We start from the raw sequence: 14,844 nt of genomic DNA, 5'->3' as shown, positions 1-14,844 counted from the left end.
ATGCCCATCCCACAAAGATGAGAGCAGACTTGAATTCATGCTACTATGGCAGGCACATCTTTTTAAAGAAGAGATTTGGAACCATGTATGCATTGCTTAGTGCCTTCTCCCAAATTCACCCTTTAGGTAAATCTCCCTTCCTGTCGTGAGGAAGGTAGAGAAAAGTCCTCACATGGAAATGAAGGTTTACCTATAATTTCTGACTTGATTTAAATTCTAATTAAAGTTAATCATGTCTTTTGTACATACCAACTAATGATGAGAGGTTGGACAGAGCATGCTAGATGGTAAAGAGAAATCTGTTGTGCGTTTTAAATTTTGCTATAAATAACCCACAACATAGGTAACTCATTTGTTGATTGATTTGGATAAACAAAGTTTTATTTGAAGGAAATGAATAATTCTTTCAAGGAAGAATTTCCTCAGTTTCAGGTTCTTTGGTTCGACTAAAGATTTTCTCCTTCAAGTTCCTTGTCCTTTGGTTAAAAAAATTTATGCTTATAAATTGCACATGTTGACTGTTACTAAAAGGAGTTAAGATAACTTCTGTTCCTTTCTTTTTGTTCATGACTTTAAAATTTATACTTTAGTTAGAAAGCTATTTTGTGCCTAATGCCTGAACATTATTGAGCCACATGACAAAGTTTTATGTATTCATATTCTCTGAGTTATAGTTAAAAATGCATGCATTGTTCCTGAATATGAGGAAGTAACTGGCATAAAACTCTAGGCTCAGTAAGACCTAAACCACATTCCTGGCTTGCAGCTAGGTGGTTTTTTGACCTCAGGCAAACTGCAATCTCTCTGGGGCCTTTTTGTCTCTTATGTAAAATTAGGGACTTTGACGAAGTGAGTGACTTTTATACCTTTGGAAAAACTTTTTTCCCAAAGAATAGAACTTGAATTTTTTTTTTTTTTTGCATTAAACTGTATTATATAAAACAGAGACAGGTAGAGCTGTTTAGCTAAAGGAGAGATGAGACTACACCTGTAGACTTCCTTGTCCCTCAATCCTGCTTTGTCCCCAGTGGAACGTTAGATTACTATGGGCATAGTTTGAAAACTAACAGTTATGAGAAAATCCTTCTAGTTAATAATTCTTCAAATTAAAATTTGCTGATACATTGGTACATTGTTTTTCTGTGTATAATTTTCTTACCCGCCTATATTTTTGATAAATGGAAAAGTATAAATAAAATTGCAGATGTGTTCTATTTATTAATGGACTTCAAGCTATTTCTACGAAGCACAATTCTTACCTTGAAATAAACAAAGGTCACAGAAGTAAATATTTAGGAAAAGAGCTTTTGGGGAAAAGATAATAACATTACATTGGTAGTTCCTTAAGTCACGTCATATGAAAAAGTAGTTTATATTTTACATAGTATTTGTTAATGGTATTATAAAATTGCTTCAATAAAAGTTTCTCCCATCAAGTGGTATTGAGTTATTAATTTTACAAGGCCTGTCTAGTAATGTTGTCAGATTATTCGTTTTATAAATCCTGAATATAATGTTACTGTCAAAAAGTGTTGTGGTTCCTCAAAAAATTAAAAATAGAAATATGATACAATTCAATACTTCCACTACTGAGTATTTACCCAAAGAAAATGAAAACACTAATTCGAAAAGTTGTATGCACCCCTGTGTTTTTTGAAACATTATTTACAATAACGAGAGTATGGAAGCAACCTCAGTGTCCATCAATAGACGAATGGATAAAGAAGATGTGTTATATGTATATAATGAAATATTACTCAGCTATAAAAAAGAATGGGATCTTGCCATTTGTGACAACATTGGTAGACCCAGTATTTTGCTAAGTGAAATAACTCAGAGAAAGGCAAATACCATATGATTTCACTTATGCATGGAATCTAAAAAACTAAACTACTAATAGCCTAGTTCGACTTAATTTCTCTATCTTCTGGAAGCCTTACCCATAACATTAAATAATCCATTAACACGTGTTTCGTACATTGCAGGTACTATATACTATATCCTCACAATAAAATAAGCTAGAACAAAAATGTTATTAAGAAAAACATAAGAGAAAAGACACTCCAATGCAGTATCAAAAAAAGTCCATGTGTAAGTAGAGTAGACCTGTACCGTTCAAACACACGTTGGTCAAGGATCAACTGTATATTACAAGTATTCCCATCTAGAATGTTCTTCCTTAGACCTTTCTTATAAAAGGTATCCTTTCATTCAATGCCCAAAATGGGGTCTAAAGTAGGGTACTGAGGGGTGCCTTGGTGGCTCAGTCAGTTAAGTGTCTGTCTTCAGCTCAGGTATGATTCCAGGGTCCTGGGACAGAGCCCCACTTCAGGCTCTCTGCTCAGTGAGAGTCTGCTACACCCTCTCCCTCGGCCCTTCCCCCCACTCGTGCACTCTCTCTCTCTCTAGCTCTCATTCTCAAATACATAAAACTGCTGTAAACATTGGGATGCAGGTGCCCCTTCGGATCACTACATTTGTATCTTTGGGGTAAATCCTAGTAGTGCAATTGCTGGGTCATTGGGTAGCTCTATTTTCAAGTTTTTGAGGAACCTCCATACTGTTTTCCAGAGTGGCTGTCCCAGCTTGCATTCCCACCAGCAGTGTAAGAGGGTTCCCCGTTGTCTGCATCCCTGCCAACATCTGTTGTTTCCTGACTTGTTCATTTTAGCCATTCCAGCAGGTGTGAGCTGATATCTCATTGTGGTTTTGATGTGTATTTATTTCCCTGATGCCGAGTGATGTTGGGCATTTTTTCAAGTGTCTGTTGACCGTTTGAATGTCTTCTTTGGAGAAATGTCTGTTCACGTCTTCCATCCGTTTCTTGACTGGATTATTTGTTCTTTGGGTGTTGAGTTTGATAAGTTCTTTCTATATAGAGTTTGCATACTAGCCCTTTATCTGACATGTCATTTGCAAATATCTTCTCCCATTCTGTCAGTCGTCTTTTGTTTTTGTCGACCGCTTCCTTTGCTGTGCAAAAGCTTTTTATCTTGATGAAGTCTTTGTTTCCCTTGCCTTTGGAGATGTGTCTAGCAAGAAGTTGCTGTGGCCCAGGTCACAGAAGTTGCTGCCTGTGTTCTCCTCCAGGAGTTTGATGGGTTCCTGTCTCACATTTAGGTCTTACATCCATTTTGAGTCCATTTTTGTGTATGGTGTAAGAAAATGGTCCAGTTTCATTCTTCTGCGTGTGGCTGTCCACTTTTCCCAACACCATTTGTTGAAGGGACTGTCTTTTTTCCCTTGGCTGTTCTTTCCTGCTTTGTCGAAGATTAGTTGACCATAGAGTTGAGGGTCCGTTTCTGGGTTCTCTGTTCTGTTTCATTGGCCCATGTGTCTGTTTTTGTGCCAGTACCATACTGTCTTGATGATTACAGCTTTGTCATAGAATTTGAGGTCCGGAATTGTGATGCCACCAGCTTTGGTTTTCTTTTTCAACATTCCTTTGGCTATTCGGGGTCTTTCCTGGTTCCGTACAAATTTTAGGATGATGTGTTCCAGCTCTGTGAAACAAGTTGATGGTATTTTGATAGAGATTGCATTGAATGCACAGATTGCTCTGGGTAGCGGTAGCATAGACATTTTAACAAATTTGTTCTTCCAATCCATGAGCATGGAGCGTTTTTCCATTTCTTTGTGTCTTCCTCAGTTTCTCTCATGAGTTTTCTATAGTTTTCATAGTACAGATCCTTTGCCTCTTTGGTTAGGTTGATTCCTAGGTATCTTATGGTTTTTGGTGCAATTGTAAATGGGTTCGACTCCTTAATTTCTCTTTCTTCTGTCTCATTGTTAGTGTATAGAAATGCAACTGATTTCTGTGCATTGATTTTATATCCTGCCACTTTGCTGAAATCCTGTATGAGTTCTAGCAATTTGGGGGTGGAGTCTTTTGGGTTTCCCACCTAGAGTATTATGTCACCTGCAAAGAGTGAGAGTTTGACTTCTTCTTTGCCAATTCTGATACGATTTATTTCTTTTCATTGTCTGATTGCTGAGGCTAGGACTTCTAGTACTATGTTGGACAGCAGTGGTGAGAGTGGACATCCCTGCCGTGTTCCTGACCTTAGGGGAAAAGCTCGCAGGTTTACCCCATTGAGAATGATATATGCTGTGGGCTTTTCATACATGGCTTTTATGGTATTGAGGTATGTGCCCTCCATCCCTGCACCGTTATGAGTTTTAATCAAGAAAGCATGCTGTACTTTGTCAAATGCTTTTTCTGCATCCATTGAGGGGATCATATGGTTCTTGTCCTTTCTTTTATTAATGTAGCGTATCACGATGATTGATTTGCAGATGTTGAACCACCTTTGCAACCCAGGAATAAGTCCCACTAGGTTGGGGTGAATAATCCTCTTAATGTACTGTTGGCTCCTATTGGCGAGTATGTTGATGAGAATTTTTGCATCCGTGTTCATCAGGGATATTGGTCTGTAATTCTCCTTTTTGGTGGGGTCTTTGTCTGGTTTTGGGATCAAGGTAATGCTGGCCTCATAGAAAGAGTTTGGAAGATTTCCTTCCATTTCTATTTTTTGAAACAGCTTCAGAAGAATAGGCATTAATTCCTCTTTAAGTGTTTGTTAGAACTCCCCAGGGAAGCCATCCGGCCCTGGAGTTTTGTTTCTTGCGAGATTTTTGATTACTGCTTCAATTTCCTTGCTGGTTGTGGGTCTGTTCGGGTTTTCTGTTTCTTCCTGTTTCAGTTTTGGTAGTTTCTACCTCTCTAGGAATGCATCCATTTCTTCCAGATTGCCTAGTTGGTTGGCGTATCGTCGTTCCTAATATGTTCTTAAAATTGTTTGTATTTCCTTGGTGTTGGTTGTGATCTCTCCTCTTTCATTCAGGATTTTATTTATTTGGATCCTTTCTCTTTTCTTTTTGCTAAGTCTGGCCAGGGGTTTATCGATCCCATTAATTCTTTCAAAGAGCCAGCTCCTAGTTTCGTTGCTGTGTTCTACTGTTCTTTTGGTTTCTATTTCATTGATTTCTGCTCTGATCGTTATTAATTCTCTTCTCCTGCTGGGTTTCGGCTTTATTTGCTGTTCTTTCTCCAGCTCCTTTAGGTGTAAGGTTAGGTTGTGTATTTAGGACCTTTCTTGTTTCTTGAGAAAGGCTGTTGTTGCTCTCTACTTCCCTCCCCGGACTGCCTTTGCTGCATCCCAAAGGCTTTGAACAGTTGTGTTTTCATTTTCCTTTGTTCCCATGAATTCTTTTAATTCTTCTTTAATTTCCTGGTTGACCCATTCATTCTTTAATAGGATGCTCTTACATTCCATGTATTTGAGTTCTTTCCGAATTTCCTCTTGTGATTGAGTTCAAGTTTCAAGGCGTTGTGGTCTGAAACTCTGCAGGGAATGATCCCCTACTTTTGGTACCGGTTGAGACCTGATTTGTGACCCAGTATGTGATGTCTTCTGGAGAAAGTTCCATGTGCACTCGAGAAGAATGTGTATTCTGTGGCTTTAGGTTGGAATGCTCTGAATCTATCAGTGAAGTGCATCTGGTCCAGTGTCGACCTCAGAGAGTCGTGGACCTGGGGCGGTGAAGGAACTGAGGAAAAGAGATGCCAGTTTTGCGAGGCACAGGGGACCCCGAGCAATCAGCCCAAGGTCCCGAGGTTTATTTTCCATAATCTTATATACCTTCTACAGCGCTATAGATCTCTAATGATTTACAGCATGGGCTTAGTAAGGCACATTCTTCCATGTACATAGGATTAGTCCCGCGTGTATGATAAGAATCTTTAAAGCAGGACAAGGGAACAAAGAGGGGAGTGCACAGTGTGCTATTTACAGGGCAAGGGAACCAAGAGGGGAGTGCACAGTGTGCTGTTTACAGGTGGCTTCCTATCTACAAAACATCTTCTGCTGCGTACTTTAGAACAGACCACACACGTCCCAAGGGCAATTCACTCTGATCCTTTCGGCTTATTTTTAACCCAGCAAATCGAGTTTTCTCAGAGATCTCGGAGTCTGAACGAACATGCACCAGTGGTTGTTGTGGAGGTCTGTTTCCCACAGTCCAGTGTGTCATTCACTGTTATTATTGTATCATCATCAATGTGTTTCTTTAATTTTATTATTAATTGGTTTATGTCATTGGCTGCTCCCATGTTAGGGGCACACATATTTACAATTGTTAGATCTTCTTGTTGGATAGACCCCTTTAAGTCATTATGATAGTGTCCTTCCTCATCTCTTATTACAGTCTTTGGTCTAAAATCTAATTTGTCTGGTACAAGGATTGCTACCCCAGCTTTCTTTTGATGTCCATTAGCATGATAAATGGTTTTCCACTCCCTCACTTTCAATCTGGAGGTGTCCTTGGGTCTAAAATGAGTCTCTTGCAGACAGCATATCGATGGGTCTTGCTTTTTTATCCAATCTGATACCCTGCATCTTTTGATTGGGGCATTTGGCCCATTTACATTCAGGGTAACTATTGAAAGATACGAATTTAGTGCCATTGTACTATCTGTAACGTCACTGTTTCTGTACATTGTCGCTGTTCCTTTCTGGTCTGTGTTACTTTGGGGCTCTCTCTGCGTAAAGGATCCCCTTTAATATTTCTTGCAGGGCTGGGTTAGTGATCACAAATGTTTTAGTTTCTGTTTGTCCTGGAAACTCTTTCTCTCTCCTTCAAGCTTGAATGACAGCCTTGCTGGATAAATACAGTACTCTTGGCTGCATATTTTTCTCGTTTAGCACCCTGAATATATCATGCCAGTCCTTTCTGGCCTGCCAGGTCTCTGTGGTTAGGTCTGCTGCCAGTCTAATGTTTCTACCCTTGTCGGTTAAGGACCTCTTGTGCTGAGCTGCTTTCAGGATTTTCTCTTTGTCTCTGAAATTTGCAGGCTTCACTACTCTATGTTGAGGTGTGGACCTGTTTTTATTGATGTTGAAGGGGGTTGGGGTTTCTGTGCCTCCTGGATTTGAATGCCTGTTTCCTTCCCCAGATTAGGGAGGTTCTCTGCTATAATTTCTCAAATATACCTTCTGCCACCCCCCCCTTTCCTCTTCTTCTGGGATCCCAATTATTCTACTATTGTTCCACTTTATGGTATCACTTATCTCCTGAATTCTCACCTCATGATCCAGTAGTTGTTTATCTCTCTTTTTTTCTCAGTTTCTTTATTCTCCATCATTTTTTAAATTTTTTTAAATTTTTTAAAAAGATTTTATTTATTTATTTGACAGAGAGAGACACTGCAAGAGAGGGAACACAAGCAGGGGGCATGGGAGAGGAAGAAGCAGGCTTTCCGCTGTACAGAGAGCCCGACGCGGGGCTCGATCCCAGGACCATGGGATCATGACCTGAGCCAAAAGCAGACACTTAACGACTGAGCCACCCAGGTGCCCCTATACTCCATCATTTTATTTTGTCTTCTGCATCACTACTTCTCCTTTCTGCCTCATTTATCATAGCAGAGCCTCCAATTTTTTTTTTTATTTTAAATACATAATTTTTATTAAGTATAGCTCAGTCCGTCTGGAAAAGATAAGTAAATAATGTTTTATTGGGGCGCCTGGGTGCCTCAGTCATTACGCATCTGCCTTCGGCTCAGGTCATGATCCCAGGGTCCTGGGATCGAGCCCCGCATTGGGCTCCCTGCTCTGCGGGCGCCTGCTTCTCCCTCTGCCCCTCCCCCTGCTTGTGTCCCCTCTCTCGCTGGTCTCTCTGTCAAATAAATAAAATCTTTAAAAAAATAATGTTTCATTTCACCATTACCCATATGTATATGATAAATTTTTTAAAATTTCATTTTATTTTAAAGAACATATTTATTTATTTGCCACAGAGACAGAGATAGTGAGAGAGAGAGCACAGAGAGGGAGAAGCAGACTCCCCGCTGAGCAAGGAGCCCATGGGTTCGATCCCAAGACCCTGGGATTATGACCTGAGCCGAACGCGGCCGCTTAACCAACTGAGCCACCCAGGCACTCCTGAAATTTCTCTTCAGTTAGCTGACATATGATATATCATTAGTTTCAGATGTAGTGTTCAGTTAATCATCAGTTGTATATAACACCCAGTGCTCTGCACATCACGTGCCCTCCTTCATGCCCATCCCCCCACCCACCTCCCCTCCAGCAAACCTCAGTTTGTTTCCTATAGTTAAGAGTCTCTCATGGTTTGTTTCCCTCTCTGGTTTCTTCCCATTTTAGTTTTCTCTCCCTTCCCCTACGATTCTCTGCACTTTTTCTTATATTTCACATATGTATGAAACCATATGATAATTGTCTTTCTCTGATTGACTTTTCTCTCCGCATAATACCCTCCATTTCCATCCACGTCAATGTAAATTGTAAGATTTCATCCTTTTGATGGCGTAGTAATATTCCATTGTATGTATATATACCACATCTTCTTTATCCATTCATCTGTCGATGGACATTTGGGCTGTTTCCACAGTTTGGCTATTGTGGATATTGCTGCTATAAAAATTGGTGTCCAGGTGCGCCTTCTGATCACTACATTCGCATCTTTGGGGTAAAGACCTTGTAGTACAATTACTGGGTCATTGGGTAGCTCTATTTTTAACTTCTTGAGGAACCTCCATACTGTAGAGCCTCCATTTTTTACTGCATCTCATTAATAGCCTTTTGATTTCGATTTGTTAAGCTTTTAGTTCTTTTATTTCTCCAGAAAGGCATTCTGTAGTGTCTTCTGTGCTTTTTCAAGCCCAGCTAGCATCTTTATAATTGTTATTCCAAGCTCTAATTCCAACATCCTACTTTTATCCATACTGATTAGGTCCCTGTCAGTCAGTACTGTCTCTTGTTCTCTTATTTGAGGTGAGTTTTCCCATCTAGTCATTCTGTCTAGAGAAGAATAGATGAATGAGAGAACGAAATACTAAAATAGCAACAACGACCCCAGAGAAATCTACTCTTAACAAATCAGAGGAGACCTGAAACCAAAAAAATAGATAAGAATTAAAGGCGAAAGAGAATATAATCAGACAGGTGATGAGAACAGAGCAATACAGTAGATTCTGGGTATATTTTGGTCTGTTTGTTAGAAGAAACTACACCCCAAAATTGTAAAGAAAGAAAAACTTCTGTATATGCAAAAATAAAATTAAATACAATGAAAGTATAGAATGTAATTATAAAAATGAACATTGAAAAAGTTTTAAAAAACGAGTTGATAAAATAAGAAATTGGTTGAAAAGGAAAACAAAAATTACAATTGAGAGATTGAGGAATCATGAGAAAAAGCCATGAATTCTATATAGTATTTTCCTCTAGTGCTGGAGTTTTGCATTTCTGTGTGATCGGTAAACTTGGTCTTAGCCGGATGTTCTTGCTGATTTTCTGGAGGACAGGCCTGTGGTGCTGATTCTCAGGAGTCTTTGCTCCAGCAGTACTGCACTGCCCTTGCCAGGGGGCCAGGCTAAGTCCGGGCCTCGGGATTGCTCTATGTGGCTTTTGTTCCCTGAAGGCTTTCCACACCACTTTATAGGATGAGAATGAAAATGTCAGCCTCCCAGTGTCCAGCCCGGGAGCTGAAAGCTGGCACCCTCCACTCCTCAGTGTGCCCTCATGGAGAAGCTGTCAATCACTCTCGCCTCCCTGGTTTCTGTCTGCATTCTGTGTACACCCAGCCTGTGACTGAACATTTTTATCTCAGCCATGCAACCCCCTTTGGAGTTTCCAAACTTTGCAGTCTCCTGTGGCATGCATTCGTGCCACTCCTCCTGGGAGAGGGAGGGAGGTCTTGCCCTGGTTCTGCCACTTGTATGGCCCCTGCTCTGAGAGCGGTCGCCCAACTGGCTGCAGTTTGTGGTTTATGGCAACACTGAGCTGAAAGCCCCCTCCTCAGCTCTCTGATTGCAGCCGGCTTCACTGCTCAAATGCCTGGGAACTCTCCCATACTCAGGCACCCCCATTCTTTCTGTGACCCTGGGGATCCTGAGATAAGGCCGTCCCACCTAGGATTCCACCCTGCTTCTGCACCTGAGTGCCTTTCAAGCAGGATGTCCCTCACCGGAGCAGACTTCTACAAGTTCTGATTTGCACACCACTGCTTTATCACTTTCTGATAGCTGGCTTATGGAGGCTCCCTCCCCCCCACGGTTTATCTTCCTATGGATCACCGCCGATTCGCTTCTCCACACCTCCTACCTTGTAGAAAGTGGTCGCTTTCCTATTTGTAGAATTGCAACAGTTCTTTTCTTAGATCTCAGGTTGAGTTCACAGGTCTTCAGAATGATTTGAAAGCTATCCAGCTGAATTCCAGGGACCGGACAAAACTACGGTCCTCTACTCCTCCGCCATCTTCCTCTTCTTCCAGAAAGTATGTATATTCAATAGACCAATATTAATTGTACTTTTTATCAGATTCATCTAAATAGCATTACATATGTTTCTTCTCAGTTACCTAAGATTAAAATAAGTAGGGATTTATTTTATTTATGTCATTATCTTTCTATTTCAGCAATCCCTAACTTAGTTTTAGTCTCTAAAAGTGTTATTTAAAGACCACATTTCATAAGCTATATATAGTTCCTACAATAATGTCTCTTGTTTAACTTGAACATTATAAATAATATTTGACTTATTTCAGATGGACATATCTCAGCAGGAGATGGAAAGGAATATAACTAGAGAACTAGAAGGTATGTTGCCAAATTTATGAATTAAGATGGTCATTGATTTCTGAAATAAACTATGAATAGTAAATGGCATCCCTTTCCATGGTTTGGATAATAGGTACTACATTAATTTTTTTAAATATATAGCCAATAAAAAATGTAAAGCATTAACATAATGATGAACTTACTTATTCCTCATTTAGTCATCGTGTTCATTCAGACTTTAAAAAATATCCAAATGTCTATGTATCTATTATTATTTCTGGCTATAATCTTCCTTCACTTCTGCCATTCCTATGGAACCGTCAACCTGAATATGTGGGCTTTCTCAAATTCTTGTTTCTGCTAGTGGTATAAGACCAAAAAACTCAGACTTGTCTTAGTAATAGTTAAGCAACTATAGTCCATATAGCTGTCACTTGACAGGTGATATTTAAATCTCCAGTCATTGGTTTACCTTTTGCCATTGAATAAAATTCCAAGTTCCTTATATGGAATAAAAACACCCAAGTCAATTTGGTTCTTGCCAGATTATTCAGCCTTCTCTGTCGCTACTTACCCTACTCTGTTGCTTTGCTCTAGCACCTCTTCAGCGTAGACTACTTGCAATTCCACAAGTGTTCTTCCTCACTCTTTGTATATGTTCTTTGTATATGTGTCTTCCCTCCACCTGGCCCACTTTTTCCTTGTACTTCAGGTATCAACTTACATATCACCTCCACCAAAAAGCAGGCAGTATTGATAGAAAACTAGGATGTCCCTTTTGTGTGTTCTTATAGTGTCTTGTTTTATACCTGTCATGGTATATTCAACTCTAAAATTGCCTGTTTGATTTTTCAGTTTCTAGTATATGATTGTTCAGGGGTGGGCTCTGTCATCATCTTGTAATTTCATCTTGTAATGAGAAAACTAGAAGCTCTGATATTTATCCACAATAGCAATTAACTCACTGGGCAACCATGAGCAAAATATATTTAAAAGTAATCTTGTATTTTATATTGTAGTTCTATGTAGATGTTTTTCATTCTTTTTAACACTCATAAGGCTTCAACTTTGTTTTTTACTAACTTGTAGTTAACTACAAAGTATTTTAGATAAAGAATGTAATTCTTTTTCTTTTCAGCTGCTGCTGAATTTGAATCAGACTCATGGTGTATGACCTCCTCTTTAGAATCTACTTATGAATCACATGTAAATGACGATCTACTAGTGAAATCTTCAAAAGAATATTTACAGATTTTGAAGAAAAATTATATGTTCTGAAAGACAAACATTAAAAATTTATTTACTGGATGTTTGTATAACATCTTAATTGTGTCCTACTAAACATATCGTGTGAAAATCTTGAATAAAGGAAAATAGTTCTGGATCATGTGTGTAATGAAAGTTTATATAATATTTTAAGCTATGTTTCTTGGCACCTAATTAACTTTTAAGCAGGTTTTATACATGGAGACCAGCACTGTTGGGTTTTACATGCTTCAAGCTGCCCAAATACCAGCTTTTTAAACAGCACCCAACCAACCAAATTGTCATTAGTACTTCAGGGGTGTTAATTGATAGCCTTTTAGTATTTTCCAGTTTATATTACTACATATGGACCTGGAGATTTACACAGACATCATTTTGATATATTGCTGCTAAGGCTATTGTCAATGTTTGTATGTATTACAATTTTTATAGTGCCATAAAACCTATGTATAATTTTAATTTTAAGTACTGATTCATAGCTCTTTCCTCATGGTGAAATAAGATTTGCCTAAAACTTTTCACCTTTTCTGTTTATTTTTGATTTACTTTTTGAAGACAGTCTTAAAATTAGAGAAAAGAAAAATTAGAGAAAGAGAAAAGAACGTTTTCCCCCAGAACCATTTGCAAGTAAATTGTTAGATTATGCCTGATTGCCATAGCATTTATATCCTACAAATCAGTACATTCCACATGACTACTGTACAACCCTGACAAGTGACAAAACTTAAAAATATGACCCTGACAATCAGACAATTAGCTCTAATACAATTAACCCTTGAATAATGTGGGGGTTAGGGGCACTGACCCATTGCAGTCAGAAATACGTGAATAACTTTTGACTCCCCAACTTTTGACTTTACTAATAATCTGCTGTTGACCAGAAAACTTACTGGTACCAGAACAGTCAATGAAACTGTGTTTTGTGTGTTATATGTATTCCATATTATATTCTTCCAATAAAGTAAGCTAGAGAAAAGAAAATGTTATTTAAATCATAAGAGAAAATACATTTACAGTACTATCATGTATTTATTGAAAGCATCTGCATATAAGTGCACCCATTCAAACCATGTCAACTATACATTCTATCATTTTTTTTTTAAAGATTTTATTTATTTGACAGTGAGAGCACAAGTAGGCAGAGCGGCAGGCAGAGGGAGAGGGAGAAGCAGGCTCCCCACTGAGCAGAGAGCCCGACATGGGGCTCGATCCCAGGACCCTGGAATCATGACCTGAGCTGAAGGCAGACGCTTAACCAACTGAGCCACCCAGGCACCCTGTACATTCTATCATTTAATCCTCATATTTCTAAGTTTTGTCACTTGTCTGTAATATCCTATACGCAAGGAAGGTCCTGTTCAGAGCCATGTATTTAATTCAGATGTTGTGTCTCTTAGTTCCTTCAGTTTAGAATCGTTCCTTAGTCTTTCCTTAATTTTCACAACTTTTAATCTTTTAAACAGTTAATTCCAGTAATGTAGAATGTCTTTCAATGTGGGTTTTTCTTATGTCTCCTTATGATAAAATTCAGATCAGGGACGCCTGGGTGGCTCAGTTGGTTAAGCAACTGCCTTCGGCTCAGGTCATGATCCTGGTGTCCTGGGATCAAGTCCTGCATCAGGCTCCCTGCTCAGTGGGAAACCTGCTTCTCCCTCTGCCTGCCGCTCCCCCTGCTTGTGTTTTCTCTCTCTCTCTGACAAATTACAAAAAAGAAAAAAACAACACCAAGAAAAAAACAACTTTAAAAAAGTTCAGATCAGGGGAGCCTGGGTGGCTCAGATGGTTAAGCATCTGCCTTCGGCTCAGGTCATGATCCCAGGGTCCTGATATCGAGTCCCACATCGGGCTCCCTGCTCCTTGGGAGCCTGCTTCTCCCCCTCCTCCTCTGTCTCTCATGAATAAATAAATAAAATCTTTTTAAAAAAATCATTTCATACATTTTTAGCAAGAGTATGAAGTGGTCCTCTACTCTTCTCATTGCATCCTATCATGAGACCTACAATTTTGATTTGTCCCATTTTTGGTCATGTTAGCATTGATCCTGGAGGTAATATCTGCCAGGTTTCTCCTCTGGAATGTTAACTTTCCACTTTATAATTAATTAGTATTTTGGGGGAAGTACTTTGAGACATGTAAATATCTCCTTTCTCAGACACCCTGTGCCAGGCCACGTCTTCTGCAGATGATTGACTGCCCCCACAGGCTCTGAAAACCCATGCTGGGCTGTTCTTTCCCTTCAGTCTGCAATAGCACATTCTATGTTGTTGTCCTTTCAGGGGTGTTCCAACACTGTGCAGGGTGGCTCTCCCACTTTTATGCCTTCCCCATTCTATCCAGGCTCCAACACCTCACTCAGGGCCACCACAGATCCCTGTTTCTGTTTCTATGCTTTTGAACTGAAAATGTGGAAATAGAAAGAATAAAGGGGGAAAGGCTCCATAGGTCTTTTATAATCAACTTGTCAAGCTTTACAAAGCAATGATTCTGATTAGAATTGCATTGAATCTATAGATAGTTTATAGGGAAAAGACATAATACTGAGTTTTCCTAACAGTATTTTAATTGATTAACTCTCAATGTTTAAAAAATTTCTTATAAAGGTCCTGCAGATATTTTTTAGATTTATTCCCAGTTATTTAATATTTTGACCCCATTATAAATGTTATTTTAAAAAATCAATTTCATTTCCTGTTTGTTGCTAGCTTATAGAAATAAAATTACTTTGCATATTGAGCTTAGATTCACCTATCTTGCTAAACTGTCTTATTTTATTGTTTCCCACAATTCTGGAGGCTGGGAAGTCCAAAATCAAGGCACTGGCAGATTCAGTGTCCAGTGAGGGCCGGCTTCCTGGTTCATGGATGCTGGTCTTCCTCTGTTTCCTCATAAGGCACAGGGCCACGGGAGCTCTCTCAGGTATCCTTTATTTATAAGGGCACTAATCCCATTCATGAGGGCTCCACCTTCATGACTTAATCACTTCCCAAAGCCCCCAC

The 14,844-nt window shown here is 39.3% G+C and overlaps 1 protein-coding gene across 1 annotated transcript in view; it reads left to right on the top strand.

The window, feature by feature from the left end:
• LOC135364485 (ankyrin repeat domain-containing protein 26-like) overlaps positions 1-11,959 on the top strand; it is a 52,674-nt gene extending 40,715 nt beyond the window's left edge. Inside the window, 2 exon segments of the mRNA XM_064591932.1 lie at positions 10,570-10,621; positions 11,721-11,959. Coding sequence (XP_064448002.1) covers positions 10,570-10,621; positions 11,721-11,860 — 192 coding nt within the window. The 3' untranslated portion in view covers positions 11,861-11,959.
• The last annotated feature ends 2,885 nt before the right edge of the window (positions 11,960-14,844 follow it).

The sequence above is a fragment of the Mirounga angustirostris genome, unplaced genomic scaffold (genome assembly GCF_029215605.1).
Source record: "Mirounga angustirostris isolate CCGP_5_RB_7025 unplaced genomic scaffold, mMirAng1.0.hap1 SCAF_5, whole genome shotgun sequence".
NCBI lineage: Eukaryota > Metazoa > Chordata > Mammalia > Carnivora > Phocidae > Mirounga > Mirounga angustirostris.
This window is presented reverse-complemented; position numbering and strand designations above follow the sequence as displayed.